The 24211-nt window shown below is 47.1% G+C and overlaps 1 protein-coding gene across 2 annotated transcripts in view; it reads right to left on the reverse strand.

Moving 5' to 3' along the window:
• The window catches only part of MED12L (mediator complex subunit 12L), a 330957-nt gene that overhangs the window by 248286 nt on the left and 58460 nt on the right, over nucleotides 1–24211 (reverse strand). For both annotated transcript variants that reach the window (XM_043522369.1, XM_043522368.1), the window contains exons 9-10: nucleotides 23632–23731; nucleotides 22381–22517 (exon numbers count right to left, since the gene is read on the reverse strand). In XM_043522369.1, coding sequence (XP_043378304.1) covers nucleotides 22381–22517; nucleotides 23632–23731 — 237 coding nt within the window. The remainder of the gene's footprint in view (nucleotides 1–22380; nucleotides 22518–23631; nucleotides 23732–24211) is intronic.

Below are 24211 nucleotides of genomic sequence, written 5' to 3' on the forward strand. Positions count from 1 at the left end.
AAACCATCAAAAAGATAAACAGTAAAAAGCAGAATCCTTCAAACAAATGTAGGGTGGCAAAATATTTACTTTATCTTTCATAATCAAATGGAACAATCATAGAACCATAGGGTTAGACGGAACCACAAGGGTCAAACAAACTTCTTCCTGTGGCGGATGGAAACAAATATCTTCAAATAATGATAAACCATATCTTCAACACACAGGCAGGAAATCCCTAAGATATTATAGTTTGAACTTTACACTGACCTGTTCCCCTTTCTGCAAGCAACAGAAAACAAGTTTAAAAAAATGGAAGGAAATGGCTCTATAGCTCAACCAAGGGCAGTCTTAAATGGGAGAAAAGAAAAGTTTCTTAGATCATCAAATCCCTGTAGTTGCAGCAGTGCTGTGTTTAGCACAACAGCACTTCTTTGGATTCCTAGCTGGAGTTCCCTCCCCTCATATAGATCATCTCTATCTCATCAGTAAGCAGAAAGGATGGCTGCTCCTAGTACAAACTGATCAAGTGCCTCATTTTCAGCAACACTTACACCCACAACTCCCACTGAAGACCTCTGAAAAATCAAGCCCTAAGGAAATGATAAAATGTAGAATCCAGCAGCAAGACTGCAGGTTATTGAAGAGTTGTGTGAGCTCCAATATCAGTAGGGTCAATTAGGGTCTTTGGACTAATCAAGGCATCTAGTGATTGGGTTTAGGGGAAACAGAAGGGAGGAAACATAGAAAGAGAAGCTGACAAGAAAATAAACTGCAGAGAAATTAAGAAAAAGAGCAAGTCTTGAACAGGTCCCACCATGCCACTTCTGGAGGTGGAACCAGAGGGCAAACATCCCTCGATGCTTCTGTCTTGGTCCAACCTGGGGCACACGTGAAATTTCAAGGACAAAAACGCTGATAAATGAATTTAGGAAAGTTTTTCCATAGAATTGCCCCAAAACACATTCACCAGGTTGTCCCAGCACAAATATAATTAAATTATTGTTCTTTACAAAAATTATATCTGCACACATAATATGCAAACATTTTCTTCCAAAGGTATCTGTGATGGTCAAAACCATCAGACATATTCATCCGTTATTCTCTTATATTTAAAAATAATATGAAAAATGAAAAAGAATTAGCACCATGCAGCCAACCCACCTGTGATCCCACCAAGCTCAATGTGTTCATATCTTGTTGGCTTAATTCAAGTCGTAGCAAAAGTCCATCCTAACCCAGCCTCAGGTTTATGATAAACATAGTAATAATTAACGTTTCAATGTACCATACAAAGAAAAGATTATTTAATAAAGAGCAAGGGAAACATTAAAGAAAACACTGTATAAAAAGTTTTACTTGTGAAGTTATACGATTCTATTATGAACATTAATGTTATGATTAAATCAGCAGGAAGTTGATCACAAACATGATAAACACACACGGGCTCAATGATTATTACAGTTGGCCCTTGTTAAATGTCGAAATGTAAAAAAGTTCTTTTCAATTGTCCAAGTGGACAGTGATTCACACATGCAGACTACATATATGTTACTATGAAGATGATGGAACAGATTTGGGGTTTCCTCTCCACTACATACAAAAATGTAAATTACATCTAAGAGTGCATTAAATTTGTGTACTTAATGCAACAGGTCATCACTGGTTCCTTCCAGCCTGCATAATTAAGCTTTCGAATAATAGTCCCCGGTACACATCAAAGCTCATCCTGAGATACATATCAGGAAGATGGGAAATGTCAGTACCACAAAACCTATTTTTCCTGAGTCTATTGAGACTATGAAGACAGATGGTGGAAAACTGCAAATCCTGCTTTATCAGACACACAGCATCTCTGCTAAGTACTTGGAGAAATGTAATAATTTACACTATCGCATTTCTACAGGCTCTATTAAGGAACCAGAGCTTCAATTAAGTACTATACCAACTGGAACTAGGGGCAAAGGCTTATCGACTCAAATCCTCTCTTTCATATGTGATTTTTTTTAAACCCTCATTAGGAAAGCTTATCTTCTTCTGCAGTCAGTGTTATCAAATAACAACCTGAAAGTTCAGATTGGCTGCTAAATGAGAGGCACTGTGATTAAAAACAAAAAGAACATTCAAACCTTTTACTCTGACACTAATTGTGGAGGTAGATTTATAAAAAGAAGGATGAGATTTATTATACATACATATGTGTGTACATATATTATACACACACACACACACACACACACACACAAGAGAACACTCCTAGCTAATATATATGCCAGTAACATTAATCACATATCTTATTTGACTAAAGCGTGTATAATTAACTTTGGTTAGGAAAGAGCCCAAAAAAAAAAAGTCAAACAAAAACAAAAACAGAGCCTGCTGACCCTGTAATCTGAAAGCTAAAACTTCTTTATAAATTGACTCAAGAACAGCTGTGGCTTCTTACATTTGAATGATACAGTATTTACAAAGGTCCAATTTAAAATTCTGCTAGAAGTATACTCTGTATACTTTGCAATAAAGTAAAAAACATGCATTTACCCTACTGAGTACAGCACTGAAGTTGACAAAGGCAGCTGTAGATTAAATTAAATCTTTTCCAGTTTCACCCTAAATTTAAACAGGTTATACAGTAGAATTGTCTGAATATTTTAAAGAGACAATCATTTCTCTTCTTACTGAAGACTTTCAAAAATGTTCTTTATTAACGCTAGAAAAATAAACCAATAAACTAGAAAAACAACTCTGTGAAACTGAAAAGGGGCAGATGTCTGGTTCTGTTTCTAAGTGTGTCATTTACTGGTTAATATTGTACAACTGCTAGTCCAAATATAAAAATAAATTTTGATTATATACCTTCAAAATAAAATTAATGTAAATTTTTAGAAAAGTAAGGTGCCAATTAAAAAAAGGGAGCACTAGTTGGCTGCAGGTGATTAAACTCAAAAACCATGGCACTGATTCTACAGCTTCATACTTTTCACTAGCACAGTAAATATGTTTATTCAAAAGACAATCTCTGTTGAACAAAAAGACAAGGCTCCAATTACTTGAAAAAACATTAAAATGTTTACCCACCTCAAAATTCAAAGTGACTAAAAACAATGAACTCTTCATAAAATGTACATGCATGAGGAGCAATATAAATAGCTGAATTTCTTAGGCTCTTATCCTGCAGAGTTATGTATATTCTTCATTTTATCAGTTGTCAGTTGTATCGACATCCATGAAACCACTCACAGTGCACAAAAGTATGCGTGTGAAGAGCACAACACCAAAAGTCTTTATTTTATCAATTTAAAGTGATGGATAAATGAGTGCAAAAATACAGCATTTTTTAAATGTCAAGTGCACAACATAATGAACAAATTGTGTATATGATCAATAAACCTATGACAGTGAAAAGCATAGCACACCGATTCTCATATATAAAGACTACCTTTTTTGTGCATAAGGGAGCGTGTCACATCATCTCATAAAAGCTTTAGCTCAGGACTTCCTGATTTCTGATGCTGTGAATTTTTATTTACACTGTAATTTAGTTAACATTCAAGTAGCATCTCCGAAAGGTGATCAGACTCTGGATTCATCTCATCTCCTCCGGGTCTTACCTGAGAATCCTTTGTTCCTGTAAGGGCCCAGGGACTAGAAAATAGTCTGCAGAGACTGGGATTGTTGATGCTCCCTGGCTGTGCATTTGCATAGTATTCTGGGTGCTACTGTGGGAGTACTATGGAGAGCAGGTGCTGTAGGAAGTGCTGCCCAGGATACCCAGAGTGACGGTACCCTGCAGCCTTCTGATCGGCCAAGCACCCCATTTAACCCCAAGGGTTGCCCCGAGAAGTTGTATGGATAGCCACACAGACTTTGGCCTGCTACAACATCAGACATTGCCTGGTCTCCAACTCCAACCTGACTCTGACCCAGATTCCTAGCTCTCAATATATATATGCATCCTGGAAATTTATTTCTGACAAAGTTCATAATTTTATTGTTTTTGTTCTAAAGCACTTAGAACGCAATAATATAGTGTATGTATTTATGACATCATGACAGCAACCACCAAATGGAAGAAAGTTATGAAAGGAAGATGGGAGAGCCATTACTCACTACACCAAGATACTCTAAGACTGAAGACAAGCCTCGGATTAGACGTACATGCTACATTGTATTACATGTTTGCTTTAAAAAAAATCAGACCGGACCCAACAAAAAATTTATGAAGAATATTGCCCTTTTACAACTTTTCTAATAATAGAAATTCTTTGTTCAGTTTGTTTTAAAAAACTGTTCATGTTATTAATGTCACAGGGCAGACTTTGCCTCACACAAGTGATTTTGCGCAGTACAGTCCCTTAGTCATGAAGGAATTTCATGCTGGACTTCTGCAGCACAGAAGAAAAATAGACAAGTTTCAAATAAACAGTAATTCAGCATGTGCTGATTGAATTATTAAACTTTATAATCTTGCTCAGAATTTATTCCTGCTTTTCCATTGCTTGTTGAATGAGGCTGGAAAAGGTATAGAGAAGGGCAATAAAAATTATTAGAGGTAAAGAACAGCTTTCAGACGAGGAGAGATTAAAAGACAGGCGCTGTTCTGGCTTAGAGAAGAGATGACCAAGGGGGGATATGAGAAAGGTCTATAAAATTATGAATGATATGGAGAAAGTAAATAGAGAACTGTTATTCAACCCTTCACTTAACACAAGAACTTGGGGATCACCTGATGAAATTAATCGGCAGCTGATTTAAACAAACATAAGAAAGTACTTTTCACACAACACACAGTCAGCCTGTGGAACTCATTGTCAGGGGATGTTGTGAAAGCCAAAAATATAACTGGGTTCAAAAAAGAATTAGATAAAGTTCACAGAAGATAGGTCCAGCAATGAGCTATTAGGCAAGATGGTCAGGGACATAACCCCATGCTCCAGGTATCCCTAATCCTCCAACTGCCAGAAGCTGGGACTGGGTGACAGGGGGTGGGGATCACTCAAAATTGCCCTGTTCTGTTCATTTCTTCTCAGACATGGCTTCCTTGGCCAGGCTCTTGACATCCGTGCCTGGCAGATGTTCTTCCCTGCAGGTTTTGGAGGGTCAGGCACAGAAGCGCACTATGTGCAAAAGCACAGTGTGCATCCCTGAGCATCCACAGAGTCACTGCACAGTCCTGGGGTGAGGAGGATTCCTTTATTCACAATCACATGGGACAGCTCAGTACACAGCCCCATTATTCAGGCTGTGCAGTAGGGTGATGATTTTGCTCAAACTAAATTCCAGTGCACAAAAGTGAAAAGGAAGCTATGTGAGTACTTTAAAACCAGATGGTTGCTAGTCATGCAATTCTAGCAACTGCTGCTGAGCGTTAAACATAATTTATGACTTCCATACATCTTGTTGCAAACCTACTCATCTGAGGTCCAGAAAGAAATTGGTACTATATCCCTGTGCATTAGGCTGCCTCTATGGGATACTGCCTTAATGTTTCTAAGGGCCCTATTTTTAATCCAAACCTCCAGAGGCATTTTTAGCAGCTAAAAAGGAGCAATTAAAAGGCATTCTTACTGTAACCAGAAAAGGAGTACTTGTGGCACCTTAGAGACTAACCAATTTATTTGAGCATAAGCTTTCGAGAGCTACAGCTCACTGCATTTACGGTAACCACTCATTTGAAATCTAGCTGATTTTAGTAAACATTTAACCTTGCTTAAAATTGCCTGATTGGAATGGAGGGCTACCCACACAATATTTATTTTAAAATATTACACCTGCGTCATAATATTTATAGCACTAATCATTTTTGAGCGGAGCACAACAATTCTACAGACATACATGCAATCTCAAATGACATATCAAGCTGCATGAATTTTTTTAAAATCTACACCGATACAATTTTTTGCTATGGGGTTGCTCAGCATGGAACAGGAAATTCCTGTTAAGTCAGTGGAAAGTAGCTATTAAGTAGCTAATTGTTGTTAAGTCAGTGGAAAGTCATATTTACCTATGCCGTATCATAGATACTTAGGGCCCAATTCTATCCCACTGCTGAGAATTAGATGCAATTCCACTCAAGTCAGTGGAGCTGAACTGTTGTAAATGAACTGTTGGAGTGAACGGTTAGTCACTGTGCTTAGCATAACACTCTCTCTCTCTCATCATATGAATTTCAGTAAGGCGTTATGAAATAAAAATAGTAGGAGAGCTCAGACCATATGCTTTGGTTTTAAAGAATTCACCCGAGTATTACTACGATACCATGGAACTGAAGAGACAGCTCATTGTTAAAAATCATGGTTTGTCTACATTACCCACTCGATCGACGGGCAGCGATCAATCCAGCAGGGGTCAATTTATCGCGTCCAATCCAGACACAGTAAATCGACTGCCGAGCGCTCTCCCGTTGACTCCGGTACACCACCAGAGCAAGAGGCGCAGGCAGAGTCGACGGGAGAGCGTCAGCCATCGACTTACCACAGCGAGGACACCACGGTAAGTAGAGCTAAGTACGTCAACTTCAGTTATGTTATTCACGTAGCTGAATTTGCGTTACTCAGATCAGTTCCTGCTCCCTCCCCTCCCCCCAGTGTAGACCAGGACTAGAGACAGACAGACTGAACATTGCTTTTTGGCCTGTACACAAACAGTTGGGTAAATCTACTGTATCTCACATGAAAGCAAGCATAAGGCAAAGAGTATGTGTGCTGTAGTCTGTGATCATATCGAAGGCTTTTTTTGTTTCCTCAAGCCAATTTGTTCAAAGTTAGTAACGCAGAGGCCATCACCCTGCTAAGCTACAGGTATAGTCAGTCAATCAGAAACAGAAACAATCGGTCATCTCCTGCTTAAAGTTTCACTTCGTCAATACAGTATCTATTCCCCTGTCATGCAGCTGTGGAGCAACTAGTCCTGGTCACAAAATGAAGACAGATTATGAATACAGTCTGAGTCTCTCTAATTAGAGCACATCCTAACAATCTTATGGCCAAATCTTGAGGCCAACACTCTCTCACATCCTCCATCTCTGCTGATCACTTCCTTCCTGCCTGAAATGCTGTCCTCCCTTGCCTTTTGTGATGCTGTACTCCCTGGTTCTCCTCCTGCCTCTCCTTCAAGGACTCTTTTGGTGGGCAGAAAGGACAGTTAACTGTTCCGTAACTGGCGTTCAAGAGGTATTGCTCATGTCTATTCCACAATAGGTGTGCATGCTCGCCACGTGCACCGGTGCCAGAAGTTTTTCCCTTAGCAGTACCCGTAGGGGGAGCGCTGCTGCAACCCCTGGAGTGGCGCCTCTATAGCGCGCTATAAGGGGAGCCGTGCACTCCCCCCACCCTCAGTTCCTTCTTGCCGAACCAACTCCGACAGAGGGGAAGGAGGGCGGGATGTGGAATAGACATGAGTAACACATCTCAAAGAACGCCAGTTATGGAACAGGTAACCGTCCTTTCTTCTTCGAGTGCTTGATCATGTATATTCCACAGTAGGTGATTACATGCTATGTCTGATGGAGGTGGGTAGGAGTTCACAGATTCCCTGGCTGAAGCACAGCTCTACCGAAACCAGCGTCATCCCCAGCGTCGGAGATAATCACATCGTGCGAGGTAAACGTGTGAACTGAGGACCAGGTAGCAGCTCTACAGATGTCTTGGATAGGGACATGGGCCACAAAGGCAGACGACAAGGCCTGAACCCTTGTCGACTGCGCCCTCACGATCGGTGATGAGGGAACCCCTGCTAGGTCATAGCATGTGTGGATGAACAATGTGACCCACCGGGAAAGTCTCTGGGTGGAGATCAGTTGACCCTTCATGCGCTCGGCTGAAGCAACAAATAGTTGCGAAGACCTGCGGAACGGCTTAGTCCGATCCAGATAAAAAGCCAGTGCCCTGCGCACATCGAGCATATGGAGGCGGCGTTCCTCGTTAGAGGCATGAAGTTTGGGGCAGAGGACAGGCAGGAAGATGTCCTGGCTCATGTGGAAGACAGAGACCACCTTAGGGAGGAATGCAGGATGTGGGCGGAGCTGAACCTTGTCCTTGTGAAAGACGGGGGGGGGGGGGTCCGCAGGTCAGGGCCCTGAGCTCCGAAACCCACCGAGCTGACGTGATAGCCACGAGGAAGGCTACCTTCCATGAAAGGCGAGACCAGGAGCATGTGGCCATGGGCTCAAACAGGGTCCCCGTGAGGTGGGATAACACCAAGTTTAGATCCCACTGTGGAACGGGGGTTCTAGCATATGGAAAGGACCGGTCTAGCCCCTTGAAGAAACGCGCGGTCATGGCATAGGAGAAAACTGAACAGCCCTGGACTGGCGGATGGAACGCCGATATAGCCACCACATGCACCCTGACGGAGGAAGGTGCCAGACCCTGAGGTCTAAGGTGAAGGAAGATAAGTCGGAGAGGGGCAGACCCTGGGGAAGTACCCCGCTCACCCACCCACCTGGTGAACTTGGACCACTTTGCCAGGTAGGCTCGGCAAGTGGATGGCTTCCTACTTTCTAGGAGGACACGCCTGATCCCTTCCTAACACCTTCTCTCCTCTGCATCTAGCCATTGAGCAGGCACGCTGTCAAATGGAGGGTGGCCAGCTTGGGATGGAGGCAGCGGCCTGGGTCCTGGGAAAGTAGGTCTGGGCGGAGCAGCAACAGCTGCGGAGGGGCCACCAGCAAGCTCAGGAGGGTCCTGTACCAATGCTGCCGGGACCAAGCTGGAGCGATCAGGAGGACTTGTGCCTTGTCCATTTTCACTTTCTCCAGGATCTTGCCAATGAGGTGGAACGGGGGAAAGGCGTAGAGGAATTGACCCAACCATGGCAGGATGAAGGCATCTGAGATCGTGTTCCTCCCCACCCCCACCTGGAACAGAACTGGTGGCAACACCAGTTCTGTCGGGTCACAAACAGGTCTACTTGGGGAGTGCCCCACGCTTGGAAGAGCTAGTGAGTGACCTCCAAGTGGAGCGACCACTCGTGTTGAGAGGAGAAAACCTTGCTCAGGCAATCAGCCTGTGTGTTGTTGACTCCTGGTAGGTGGAAAGCCTTCAGGGAGATGTCGTGGGCTATACAAAACTCCCAGAGCCTGATGGCTTCCTGGCAGAGGGCTGAGGACCTCGCCCCACCTTGCTTGTTGATGTAAAACATCGCAGCGGTGTTGTCCGTGAGTACTCTGACCACCTTGCCATGCAGTTGTGAGCTGAAAGCCACACAGGCTAAGCGTATTGCCCTGAGCTCCCTGACATTTGTGTGAAGGGACAACTCTGAGGCCGACCACATCCCTTGGGTCTGTGAGCTCCCTATGTGGGCCCCCTCAGCCCAAGTCCAACGCATCAGACACTAGGTCTAGCGGGGGGGTTGGACCCCAGAAGGGAATCCCCTGGAGCATATTGACCAGGCAGGACTTCCATTTTAGCAAGGCAATCACAAGCGCTGGTACCGTGAGGACTTTGTCTAGCCTGTCCCAGGCCTGGGAGAACTCTGAGGCCAGCCACAGTTGGAGGGGCCTCATCCGAAGTCTGGCGTGGCGAACCACGTATGTGCACGCAGCCATGTGGCCCAGGAGCTGCAGGCTTGCCCTGGCTGTGGTCAAGGGGAACTCCGTGACCGAGGATATGAGCCCCTTCAGCATCTGGAACCTGCCCGGGGAAGGGAGGCTGTGGCCTTGAAGGCATCCAGGAGAGCGCCTATGAATTCTGTGCACTGCACCAGAACCAATGTCGACTTGGCCTCGTTTACTAGGAGGCCCAGGTTGGCACAAGTAGCCAAGAGCAGCTCCACATGGGCCTGTACCTGAGACCGCAAACTGCCCTTGAGCAGCCAGTCATCGAGGTAGGAAAATATCTGGACCCCTCAGCATCTGAGGTAGGCCGCCACGACCACCATACGCTTTGTGAATACGCTGGGTGCAGTGGACAGGCCAAATGGGAGGACCGTAAACTGGTAGTGGTCCTGTCCCACCAAGAAACGAAGGAAGCGTCTGTGCCCCTCGAATATGCTGATATGGAAGTATGCGTCCTGAAGGTCCAGGGCAGCATACCTATCGCCAGGGTCCAGAGAGGGTATGATACATGCCAGAGAGACCATGCGGAACTGACATTTGGCCATGAACCAATTGAGGTCTCGCAAATCCAGGATAGGCCTGAGCCCCCCTTTCGCCTTCGGGATAAGGAAGTAATGGGAGTAAAACCCTTTTCCCTGGAACTCCCTTGGAACTTTCTCCACAGCTCCCAAGCTGAGGAGCTGACCCACTTCCTGCTCTAGCAGGGATACATGTGACAGGTCCCCCCTGCTGTCCCAGGGAGGGGGGTGGGAAGGCGGGAGTGAGACAAACTGTAGCATGTAGCCCTGGGAAATGGTGTTGAGGACTCAATGGTCCGATGTTATTTCGGGACCATTCCGCAAAGAACTCATACAAGCGGTTGCTAAAGGCAAACTTTATTGGTAGGAGGGTCCTCTCAGGAGGCACCCGGGTACCCTCCTGCAACCAGTCAAAAACGCCTCTTTTCCTGCTCCTTGCCCCTTGAGGGCCCAGGCTGCGGGGCAGAGCGAGAATGCCTCTGAGGTCACCTCTTTTGGGTCTTGGACCTCTTATAGGCGGGTTCATATCTTGGCTGGGGAGCCGGGGCAGGAGTCTGAGGCTTAGGCTTGTCCTTGGCAGGCGGGACATAAAGCCCGAGGGTTTGCAGGGTAGTACGTGAGTCCTTCATGCCATGAAGTTTCACGTCTGTTTGTTCCACAAACAGGTCCTTGCCATCGAAGGGAAGATCCTGCATCACAGACTGTGCCTCCGTAGAGAGCCCCGACAGCAGTAGCCACAACACCTGTGCACGGACACCGCCGAGGCCATGGACCGAGCAGCCATGTCAGCTGCATCCGATGCTGCCTGCAGAGCAGCCTTTGTGACAGCGGCACCCTCCTCCACAAGCGCCTTAAATTCCTTCCTTTCACACTCCGGAAGGGAGGGTTTGAATTTGGCCAGTGACCCCCACAAGTTAAACTCATAACGGCTAAGGAGGGCTTGGTGGTTGGCCACGCAGAGCTGGAAAGTGGACAACAAATAAAGCTTCCTAACAAACAAGTCCAGCCTTCTAGAGTCCTTATCTTGGGTGTGGGTCCTGGTTGACCATGTCTCTCCCTCGGATTTACAGACACCACCACTAGGGAGTTGGGGGCCTGGTGGGTATAAAGATACTCGTTCCCTTTCGTGGGCACAAAATATTTGCGCTTTGCCTTCTTTGATATTGGCGCAAGGGAGGCCGGCATTTGCCAGAGGGCATTGGAAATGTCAGCCACCCCTTCATGCAGCGGTAGGCCCAGTACCGAAGACGAGGGGACATTGAGGAGTGAGTCTGAGGGTCCCGCCATCTCCTCAGCTTGGAGTTGGAGGCTCGACGCTACTTGCTTCAGTAGCTCCTGGTGAGCCCTGAAGTCCTCCTGTGGTGCGGAGGGGGATGGGGCTGCAACCTTGTCATCTGGAGCCGGGGAGGAGGCCGGTATGGAGCTCTGCACGTCGGCCGGCGCAGCAGGATCCATCCTTTGGTCGGACTCCACGTGCGGTGCCAAGGATCCATGACCCGCCGATCTATTCCTTGGAGGCCTGGATAGTGAGGCGGAGGGAACCTCAGATGCCCCTGCTACCGAACGAGCCCCTGGCTGGGCATGCAGAGGGGGCCAGGGGGTCCACTGGCACCATTGTCCCTGCCATGGGAGCCCTTGCCACTGATCGTACAACCAGCTGGTCGGGTTGGCTGGGCTGGGACGTAGGGGGCCGCGGGTGGGTCGAGGTCGGGGTTACCAATGACCTATCGGTACCATGGGAGCAATACGATCAATGGTGCCGAGGACAACGTCTGCCACAGGACAGGGACTCCAACATCGAGGAACACTGCCGCCTCGAGCCTCTACTTCTCGAGACGCTGCGACACCTAGATCCACGACGATGCGGCGCTGGCAATCCCCACCGGGAGTCATGGGCATGGTGCCTCAAGGAGACAGAACTGGAGCGCGAATGGCGATGGCACCCGCGTCAGGAGTGGCTATGGTAGCTCCAACGAAAAAAGGAGCGCATACGGCGCCTTTGCCTGTCCCATCGATACTCTCTGCTCAGCGTGGAGCGGTGCTTGGAACTCCAATCCGACGGCACCCGACCAGACAACCTAGTGGGTGACGAAAGTGGAGGCTGGAGACTGTGCCCTGACAGGATGCTGTGTGGGCCCAAGAGCAGTCCCTTGACTGGGATCTGCGTCGGGTTGGGGTCGACTGCCTAGAGCCCAGCAGCGGCTTGCCTCTAGAGTGGGGCCCGGGTGCCGGTGGTGCCTCGGGGACCTGCAGAGTCATAATGTCTCGGGCCGCCTGCAGGGCCTTCGCGGTCAAAGGCATCCGGACATCAGGAGAGGCCTGAGTCGATGCAACCAGGCTGCTCCACTCAACATGAGTCGGAGCTCTGGAGCCCGGGGGGGAACTGGGGCTGCCCAACTCAGGTCTAGCCTCTCCCCTTGCTTTTTCTTGACGCTGCTGAGAAGATGGGGCCTTTCTCTGTTTCTTAGACGGGGAGCGGTGCCAGCCACTGGAAGGTGCCAGGGGATCACTGCACACCGAAGACAAGGTGTCCGGTGCCGAATCCACTCGGGACACTGGGGTTGGGGCTAGTGCCGACTCCATGAGAAGGGCCCAAAGTCTAATGACTCTTTCCTTTTTGGTTCTAGGTTTAAAGGACCCGCAGATCTTACAACGGTCGCTAATGTGGGATTGACCCAAGAAGCGGAGACAGTCGGCGTGCGGGTCACTTCTGGGCATCGAACACCTGCAAGAGTCACACGATTTAAACCCTGGGGCACAGGGCATGCCCCGGCCCAAACGCTAACTAACTGAACTGAAACTTGTTGAACACACACACACAGGTGCCACTAACAACAAACGACAAGTTCTGGGATGAGCTGAAGCGAAGCTGAAGCAAGTAGTTCCGACACACCCTCACTGGCGGCAAGAAGGAACTGAGGGTGGGGGGAGCGCGCAGCTCCCTTATAGCGTGCTATAGAGGTGCCACTCCAGGGGTCGCAGCAGCGCTCCCCCTACGGGTACTGTTAAGGGAAAAACTTCCACCACCGGTGCACGTGGTGAGCATGCACACCTACTGTGGAAAACACATGAGCAAGCACTCGAAAAAGAGCCCCACCCACTTTCTGCAAGTGTCCCACACAGGCCTCAGTATTTAGTCCACTCTTCCCCCTCTAGATCCTCATTTTGGGTGACCTCATCTACTCATGCAGTTTCAAAATGCCATCTTTATGTTGATGATTCTCAAAATCGTCCTGCCCACTGTCTTACTCAATCCATTTATGTACCTCCTCCCCTGCATATGTCGCTGTAATTCAAACTTGCATAGCCAAAGCTGAACCCCTATTTTTCAGCCCATAGCTTCTTCACTTCCCCATTCTCTGTCACTGATGCCATTCCACCCCCTTCCCCCCACCCACCCACACACACCATCCACTCCAAGGGAGGACATCTGCATTTCCCCCTCTCAACTACCCAACATGTTCATGAAGCTGCTAAGACCATCTCTCTGGCCCAATCTGACTACATCACCTCCCTCTTAATCCTCTACTTCTCCACTGCAACAAAGTTTAAACTTCAAGGCCCTGCCTAACACTTTCACTCAACACCTTCACTTATCCACATTTGCCTTGTTCACATTACCCCCAGCCCTTAAACTCTTCCAGCCTTGATGCCCCATCATTCATTTCTCCCACAACTACTTCCACATTTGTTTCGTCACACTACCTCCATACTTGAATTGCGCTTCCTCAGCTGGTTTACCAGGTCACTCCACTACCCTCATCAAACCTCTCCCTGCAGCAAAGTAACGACTCACTGGCGCGGCGCCTCCTGCTGGTCATCTCGGGAATTAGCTCTCCAACCTCCAGAGCGCCCTCTGCAGGCCAGTGTCTCACCTGCCTTATGGCCCCCCGTGTCCCTCCTGGACCCCGGTGCCCCTTACCCTGGGGTTCTGCCCACCGCAGTACCCCACAGTCTGGGTCTCCCCTCCCAGGGGAACCCCCAACCCTCTAAACCCACATTGCCTCAGTGGCTACTGCCAGTCATCATCTAGCCCCCACTCACTGGGGCAGATGGCAGTGTAATGGCCACTCATCACTGGCAAGGAGGTTGGACCAGCTGCCTCTGCCTATCCTCAGGCTGCCCCTCTGCAGCCCCAGTACCTTTTGGGACTTTACCAAGGCCTGCAGCCTGGGGTTTTAACAGGCTGGAGCTCCCCAGCTCCCTTTGCCCTTCCCCAGCACTGCTCCGCTTAAGGCACCTCACTCTCAGGCAGCTAGCCATTCCCATTCCTGGGCTAGAGTGAGACTCCCTCAGCTTCTGGCCCTCAGCCCTCTTATAGGGCCAGCTGTGGCCTGACTGGGGCACGGGCCCGGCTGTGGCTGCTTCCCCCCAATCAGCCTAGCTTTTTCCCAGCTGCAGCCCTCTCCAGGGCTGCCTGAACCCCTTCAGGGCTGGAGCAGGGTAACTACCCCACTACACTCCCTAAGAGCCATTTGTTCTATGACAGCTGAAAGAAATAAAAAGATTTATTTTTACTTCTTCCATAAAAAAAAAAATCCTTCATGTAATCAATAAGATAAGTTGGTGGCAAAGCACCACTCCAAACATCTGATTTTTTGATCTCTTCATTCTAAGGTCTTCATGTCTTCCCTGTATTTCTGTACAGTGCCTAGCACTTTTGGGGCACTCCTATAGTGTAAAATAAACACTACCATAATTTACTATTTTCATGATGAAGTTTTACAATTCATCAACCATGGAAGCAGGAAAAAAAAAATGCCAGACATGCTATGGTGGCTTCCTATCAATCAGGGATAATGCATACAGTCCTATCAATCAGGGATAACTCATACAAACATGCTACGGTGGCTTCCTATCAATGGGGGATAACGCATACAGTCCTTCATACTGAATTTTGCTTTAAATAATTGTTAGCGTGCAGACACTCTGGTGCTGTGAGCACTATAAAAAACAAGGACAGGCCACAATGTTACATAAATGGTTAGCTAAAAATAGGAGTACAGGCATAAGCCCATGATTGAGAGCTTCTTGTTGCAAACACAGAGACAGCCTGCATCTAACAGACTGAAATCAAGACCAGATACAAGTCAGAGGCCTTCTAGCTGAGTACAGATCTACTCTCTTGAGTATGTGACTTCTACAAAGGTAAAGATGAAGTATAGCTGGTATAAGTAAACTTGCAAGGCCCATAAAGGTGCAAACAAACTGCCACCTAGTGGCTCAACTACACTTTCCTAAATTATGTACAAGGTACATGGACTAACACACAGAGATTGTGATTTACATTATACTCATGGTCACCACACACCTGTCAGTTATTAAGATGCAGGAGCTCTCTGAAAGTCAGTGTGCAGATGACAACATACATCAAAAGAGATAATTTTTTCCACTGTTAAAAACTCAAATATCAGATAATGTTCAGTAAACACTGGAAAACAGCCCGTCAGCAATACAAGGCTCTCCCACTTCCTATTAGTCAACATACGCATCATATCAAGCAGCAAGTTACAATCCTCTGAAAACCCTAATCAGGTTCTGCTCATTTAAGGGAACACTTTGCAATTTAACATAAGCCTAGGAGCCAAACAGGGAGGACAGGAGGGGAAAACTAAAGTCTCTCAACCAACTGGCATAAATGTGTTTATTTTCCTCAGGTTTCAGAGTAACAGCCGTGTTAGTCTGTATTCGTAAAAAGAAAAGGAGTACTTGTGGCACCTTAGAGACTAACCAGTTTATTTGAGCATGAGCTTTCGTGAGCTACAGCTCACTTCATCGGATGCATAGCATATCGTGGAAACTGCAGAAGACATTATATACACACAGAGACCATGAAACAAAACTTCCTCCCACCCCACTCTCCTGCTGGTAACAGCTTATCTAAAGTGATCATCAAGTAGGGCCATTTCCAGCACAAATCCAGGTTTTCTCACCCTTCTCCCCCCCCCCCCCCCTCCACACACATACAAACTCACTCTCCTGCTGGTAATAGCCCATCCCTCTTTGAAACCTCTCTTTATAATGCGCATGATAATCAAGGTGGGTCATTTCCAGCACTAATCCAGGTTTTCTCACCCCCCACCCCCCACACACACCCCCCTCCAAAAACCACACACACAAACTCACTCTCCTGCTGGCAATAGCTCATTTTACAATGTGCACAGCAATCAAGGTGGGCCATTTCCAGCATAAATCCAAGTTTAACCAGAACGTCTTGGGGGGGGGGGTTTGTAGGAAAAAAACAAGGGGAGATAGGCTACCTTGCATAATGACTTAGCCACTCCCAGTCTCTATTCAAGCCCAAATTAATAGTATCCAATTTGCAAATGAATTCCAATTCAGCAGTTTCTCGCTGGAGTCTGGATTTGAAGTTTTTTTGCTTTAAGATAGCGACCCGATAGTCCAGATGGCCCCACAGTATGCCAACATTTTTATGGCTGATTTAGAACAACGCTTCCTCAGCTCTCGTCCCCTAACGCCCCTACTTTACTTGCGCTATATTGATGACATCTTCATCATCTGGACCCATGGAAAAGAAGCCCTTGAGGAATTCCACCATGATTTCAACAATTTCCATCCCACCATCAACCTCAGCCTGGTCCAGTCCACACAAGAGATCCACTTCCTGGACACTACAGTGCTAATAAACGATGGTCACATCAACACCACCCTATACCGGAAACCTGCTGACCACTATTCCTACCTACATGTCTCCAGCTTTCACCCTGACCACACCACACGATCCATCGTCTACAGCCAAGCTCTGCGATACAACCGCATTTGCTCCAACCCCTCAGACAGAGACAAACACCTACAAGATCTCTATCAAGCATTCTTACAACTACAATACCCACCTGCGGAAGTGAAGAAACAGATTGATAGAGCCAGAAGAGTTCCCAGAAGTCACCTACTACAGGACAGGCCTAACAAAGAAAATAACAGAACGCCACTAGCCGTCACCTTCAGCCCCCAACTAAAACCCCTCCAACGCATTATTAAGGATCTACAACCTATCCTGAAGGATGACCCAACACTCTCACAAATCTTGGGAGAAAGGCCAGTCCTTGCCTACAGACAGCCCCCCAACCTGAAGCGAATACTCACCAACAACCACATACCACACAAGAGAACCACTAACCCAGGAACCTATCCTTGCAACAAAGCCCGTTGCCAACTGTGCCCACATATCTATTCAGGGGACACCATCACAGGGCCTAACAACATCAGCCACACTATCAGAGGCTCGTTCACCTGCACATCCACCAATGTGATATATGCCATCATGTGCCAGCAATGCCCCTCTGCCATGTACATTGGTCAAACTGGACAGTCTCTACGTACAAGAATAAATGGACACAAATCAGATGTTAAGAATTATAACATTCATAAACCAGTCGGAGAACACTTCAATCTCTCTGGTCACGCAATCACAGACATGAGGGTCGCTATCTTAAAGCAAAAAAACTTCAAATCCAGACTCCAGCGAGAAACTGCTGAATTGGAATTCATTTGCAAATTGGATACTATTAATTTGGGCTTGAATAGAGACTGGGAGTGGCTAAGTCATTATGCAAGGTAGCCTATCTCCCCTTGTTTTTTTCCTACAAACCCCCCCCCCCCAAGACGTTCTGGTTAAACTTGGATTTATGCTGGAAATGGCCCACCTTGATTGCTGTGCACATTGTAAGATGAGCTATTGCCAGCAGGAGAGTGAGTTTGTGTGTGTGGTTTTTGGAGGGGGGTGTGTGTGGGGGGTGGGGGGTGAGAAAACCTGGATTAGTGCTGGAAATGACCCACCTTGATTATCATGCGCATTATAAAGAGAGGTTTCAAAGAGGGATGGGCTATTACCAGCAGGAGAGTGAGTTTGTATGTGTGTGGAGGGGGGGGGGGGAGAAGAGTGAGAAAACCTGGATTTGTGCTGGAAATGGCCCTACTTGATGATCACTTTAGATAAGCTGTTACCAGCAGGAGAGTGGGGTGGGAGGAAGTTTTGTTTCATGGTCTCTGTGTGTATATAATGTCTTCTGCAGTTTCCACGATATGCTATGCATCCGATGAAGTGAGCTGTAGCTCACGAAAGCTCATGCTCAAATAAACTGGTTAGTCTCTAAGGTGCCACAAGTACTCTTTTTATTTTCCTCCTAATTCCTCTAACCAGCTAATGCTATATAACCAACGTGCAAGTATGTTTGACTTCAACAGATTACTGTGAGAATGCCTCATAACTCCCTACCACCATATACTGGAATAAAGTTGCCATTTCAAAGCCTTCAGAAAATGGCCTGCTCTTAGGGCGACCAGGTGTCCGGTTTACAACCGGAACACCTGGTTGAAAAGGGACCCTGACGGCTCTGGTCAGCACCGCTGACTGGGCCATTAAAAGCCCGGTCAGCGGTGCTAATGCAAGCTAGTCCCTACCTGTCCTGGGCACCGTGCTCCGCCCTGGAAGTGGCCAGTAGGTCCAGCTCCTAGGTGGGGGGCGGGGCGCCACGGGCTCCGCGTGCTGCCCCAACCCCGAGCACCAGCTCCGCACTCCCATTGACCGGTTCCCAGCCAATGGGAGCTGGGGGGAAGTGCCTGCAGGCGAAAGCAGCGCATGACATGGAGCCTCCTGTCCTCTCCCCCACCGCCTAGGAGCCAGACCTGCCGGCCACTTCTGGGGTGCAGCACGGAGCCAGGACAGGCAGGAAGCCTGCCTTAGCCCCACTGCACCACTGACCAGGAGCTGCCCGAGATAAGCCCACGCCCCAACCCTGAGCCTTCTCCTGCACCCCAGAGCCTGTACCCCCTGCCCAGAATCCTCACCCTCCTGCACTTCAACCCCCTGCCCCAGCCCAGAGTCCCCCCACATACCCTGAACCCCTCATCCCCATCCCCAGCCCAGAGCCCTCACCCCTCGCACACCCCAACCCCCTGCCTAAACCCACAGCCTCCTCCCACATTCCGAATCCCTCAGCCCGGAGCCCCTTTCCTGCACCCCAAAAAACTTATCCCCAGCCCCACCCAGAACCCTCACTCCTCTCACACCCCAACCTCCTGCCCCAGCCCGGAGCCCCCTCCTGCAACCTGAACCCCTAATTTCTGGCCCCACCCCAGAGCCCGCACTCCCATTTAGATCCCTCACCTCCACCCGCATCCCAATCCCCTGCCCCAGCCCAGTGAAAGCGAGTGAGGGTTGGGGAGAGTGAGCCACTAAGGGAAGGGGAATGTAGTGAGTGGGGCGGGGCCCTGGAGAAGGGGTGGGGCTCAGGTGTTCAGTTTTATGCCAATAGAAAGTTGGCAACCCTACCTACTCTGCAAAGGAAGGGCCAGATTTTAACAGAAAAGTTCAGCACCCAGAACGGGGGCCAAGTTTTCAAGAGATCTCAGCTCCCATTTAGACACCAAAAATAAGGGGGGGGGGGGATTGATTTTGTTTTGAAAAGAGCTCAAGGCATTGGGTACTGAGCTCCTTTGAAAAAAATCCATCCCTAAGCGTCACAAAAGTTGCTGCTCAGCACTACACTCTTCTGAATAATCTCACCCCACACATACAGCAACAAAAGGGTGCACAAGCCAATAGTTATGGACATACTTAGTAAGGGACCAAGATCACTAAAAGAAGTTACAGGGAGTCAAACAATTAATCTGAAACATATATTTCTAGCACAGGGCAAAGTGCTAATCCCCACTCACTATCTTTCACACACACACACACACACGTACGTGCAATGCTCAGCCTGACCTCACACTGTGGACCTGTTTCTGCAGCATCCCTCAGCTCACAGCTCTGCCTGCCTGGGACATGCACACCAAGCAGACCTCCTCCCCTCCCCTCAGAATCATAGGAACAGATCTGGCCATGTGGAACATCACTTCCATAACAGAGGCAGGTAAATTAGAGTTACTCTAGTGCAGAACACAGAGAGAAAGATACAAAGCAGAGGGTCAGACAGGCCAGGAGGAAGTCAGCCCAGGTGGAGAGCCAGGAGAATGTGGTGGTACAAAGAAATGCTGAGGATGTGTGAGGGGGCAAAGAGAGGCAAGAGTGAGGGTGAAAGGAGAGCAAAAGGAGACAAACAGGTGCCAGAAGAGAAAAATAATGGGAATGACAAAAAAGACCATAAGAGAAAAAGGGGGGGGGGAGAGAGAGAGAGAGAGACAGAGAGAGAAGCAGATACACAATAAGGATGGAGAAATTCCATTTTGCTGCCAGCAATGCCTTTTTGTAAAATACAGACAGAAGATGAGGAATCCATTCAGACCCTGGGAAACACCAGAGCAATAAGGAAGAGCCAAATAACCTGACCCATAGAAGGAAAATGAAAACAAAATATTAAATGCTAGGAGCAACAAAGGGTGTCACTTTTCTTGTAGTTTAAGAGTTTCAGACTTTTGTTGGGGAAAACTCCCAGCTTCTTCACCATGATTTAAGATTCAGAACCTTCAGCAAATTCATCGTCTTGCTTTAACATTTCTTCTTCCTCTCTCTTTCCCCACCATCATTTCAGTCTGACTCCACTGCAGTAAACGCCTCCTCTTCGACCCCAGCAGAACAAAAAAATCCTTCCAACCCATCCACATACAGGAGTCTAAAATATGTAGTTTGAAGGGGATCTTGCTGTAGTTCTAAAATTACCAAACTATGTAAGGGCTACAACTGTATATTTATACACGAAACAATCACAAGAATCAAATGTGTTGAAAGTTTCTGTACCAGTATCTGCTGATCTATTTAATCCACTTTGTAATTTGATCCATATGTGCTGGAACTAGGGGTGCTGGAGGTGTGGAAGCACCCAATGGTTTGAAGTGGTTTCCATCATATACAGGGTTTACAGTTTGATTCAGTGGCTCTCAGCACCCCTGACTGGATCCCAATTTTCACTTTGCTACAGGAACCTAAAGGCTTGATCCATCAAAACCTTACTCACAAGTCATACTTGCATGACATTTCAGTGGGATACTTGCATGAGTAAGGATTACAGGATACAGCTCTAAATTAATCTTAACACAACAAGGGATGACAAAGGAAGGGAGTGGAAGATCATTCAATAGGCTTAAACACTCTGAGTGAGCTCCTGTTTCCATGGAAGTCAACAGCAAAACTCCCATTGGAACAGGATTTTACACCTATGTATATGCTTTGCAGTTAATTCTATTTTATTTTAATCTAATTAATTGAATATATCAGAATTTGCGGCTGGCATCCAGAATCAAGACTGTGGTGATAGAATCCCTGTTACAACACACATACATACCCTATAATCATGCTGTGAAATTATATAAATGCAGTATTTGTTATTAGGATGAAGGCAGCTTTGACAGATTCTTGGAACTGTTTGAAGTGGATAGTGCTGGACTAGCCCATTATGAGCCGAAGTTAGGTTCTGCAGAAGGCTGTGGGATCAATTTCACTCTTCCCATGCATGGCCTGCAGAGGTTAGTCAGCCCCAGAGACAGATTAAGGTTTCCCAGGGCCCTGGGTCAGAATAAGTGGGGGGCTCTTTCCCACCCCTTCTACCTGCGGTCTCGCTCCGTTCTGCCCCTTCCATCTATGGGCCCGCCCACACCCCACCCCTTTCTGCCTCTTCCCTGGGAAGCAGTCCCTATGCCACCCAGTGGTCCCCTCCCCATTCCGCCCTCCCTGTGACCCATTTGCTCCTTTCTCCTCCCTGCTCCCCCACCCACTGCAGCCCCAAGACTGGAGAAGTTCTGTCCCTGCACCATAGCCCCAGCGCCATAGCGGGGAGTGACAGCTCCTCCAGTCCCGGGGCTGCAGCAGGGGTCCAGGTGCCACACTTCTGGAGGGGACCAGGATCAGGGCGCTGGGGCTTCTCCCACCCCACCCAGTGGGGTCGGGGCACTGGGGGCTCTCTCTGCCAGAGACAGGACTGGGACCCACTGGGGGGGGGGCTACCCCTGCCTGGGGGCTTCTGCCAGGGTCGGGACTGCTGGGGTAGGGGTTTCTCCTGGGGACGGGGGATGCGCTTCTGGAGGAGGAGCTGCTGTGGGGGCTTCCCCCGTCCCGTGGCTTCTGCCAGGAATGGGGTCGGGGCTTCCCCCATCTCGCAGCTTCTGCCAGGGAATGGATCGGAGGGGCCAGGGAGCTATGCTCCAGTGGAGAAAGAGTATTCCTTATAAAAAAAGGGCTTAGGTCATATAACACTGAAGAAGTCTCTCATAACAATGAGGAACCATTTTTTCCTAACAACTAATCACCCAGTGCATGTAAACTAAACAAAGATATGAAACTTTAAGGCCAAACTTTTATAAAATTATTTCAATGAATAAAGGAATCATGAGCCTACAATTTCTGAAGTGGGTTGGGAGAACCTTAATTACCTCTTGGTTATCTTTGTTCTGGTTTGCCCAAAAAATCTTGTGATAAAGAGTCTCCATTGAATTGCTGGAATCTGATCTGTCAAAACAGTGTCGATCCAAGACCTCCAGTGTATGCAAAACTCGGCTGATGGTGACCCCTAGATATGAAAGTTTAAAAAAAAAGTAACCAAATAGTTTACCAGAAAAATTCTTTGTTAAAACTGTTTTCACTGGATGCACGCAGCACTAACGTCTGGGTGAAATGAACACAAAAGCCATCTCCACCCCACCCCTAAAAAAGGAGGGAAATTGAATTTAATGTTTATGGTACTATGAAAGTGCTAATTTGGGTGGTGGATCTGATGACATTGGGGATTGGTCCTGCTTTGAGCAGGGGGTTGGACTAGATGACCTCCTGAGGTCCCTTCCAACCCTGATATTCTATGATTCTTTGACATGGACTCCTGTCCTCAGCCAACATGACTAAAATCAAATTAGCTTCCCCATTGGTCTCTGAAAAGCAAAAAGAATGGTCAGTCACTATCAACCGGGGCTAGATTTGAACCAATGACGTAAGACCAAACGCACTCACTCTCTTTATCAATCCTCTGAGCTACTGCAGCCCACCAAAGCTGCAGATGGTGATGTTTAGTAAGCAATAGCTGATCCAATGATGAAAGATATGGTATGCTAAATACTTTCTTGTATTCTAAAAATACATCTAGAGATTAACCAAATCCTGTTTGTTACCAGAAATCTATGCACACACAAACCCTACTATTAAAACTGCAAGTTTCTCCAGTCCTTAGGTGGTGTCCTCACTGCCCTTCTTGGAACACTCCCACCCCCAGGGATCTTTACATGCTCCCTTCTCACATCGACCAACCCTACAGTTCAGATGGGTTACATACGGTTTCCCTCAGGAGCCCAGAACTACTTAGTCCTGTGTCAGCAGGAGAGTCATGGAAAATTATCCCCTATTGACTGAAGAGGCTATTTCTGCAAATTTTCATATCCCCACTTGGTCCAAGAGTTTAGGATTCACTAAGCCCAGAACTTGAATTGTAATGATCCCTCCCGACTAATATTTATGCTAACACACCACCAATCCAAAAACAAAAAAAAATACATGGTGCCTGTTACTTTGTGTCAGTCTATCAAATCTACGCCTAAAATTAATCACAATGTGATGTAATCAAGCCCTAACACACAAATATGTAAAACCTAGGACCCACATTTTTCAACATTTACTTTGCATTTGACTTGCTTTACCTGCAGTTGATTCTTGACACTTGTCAAAAGACCATCGCACCTCCACAGCACAACCTCGTTGTTTTATCTGCTGTTCTACTTCATAAATCTTTGTCCGAACCTAAAAAGATTATTGTTACTTATTAGCTAGTGGCTGGGAAGCCACAATTCTCATCTCAAGTACATTTCTCTGCATGAGTAAGGTATACAACAGTGTATCGCAATTTTTCCTATATTAGGAAAAAGTACCCTCAAGCACAGAGTGTTCAACTGATTTGATTTTTTTTAAACATGATCTATACTGAAATATCTTCATTTCAGGACTTACATTCAACCCAACAATACTGTATGAGTGAAAGTTTTTCAGGCCATGAATGTCGCAACTTTACTAGCAGCTGCAACAAGTCTCTTGCTATTTGTTGTTTTGTGCCATTAAATAACATCAATTTAAATTAACTCAAGATCTTTACTTTGAAAGCATTAACAATACTGCTATTCAAATGCACAATACTTTAATCCAAACAATCCCATCATTCATAAAGATTTGCCAAACAATTTAGTACACCATAACTAATACATGTTAGCTTTAGAATTGTAATTA

The sequence above is a fragment of the Chelonia mydas genome, chromosome 9 (genome assembly GCF_015237465.2).
Source record: "Chelonia mydas isolate rCheMyd1 chromosome 9, rCheMyd1.pri.v2, whole genome shotgun sequence".
Lineage (NCBI taxonomy): Eukaryota > Metazoa > Chordata > Testudines > Cheloniidae > Chelonia > Chelonia mydas.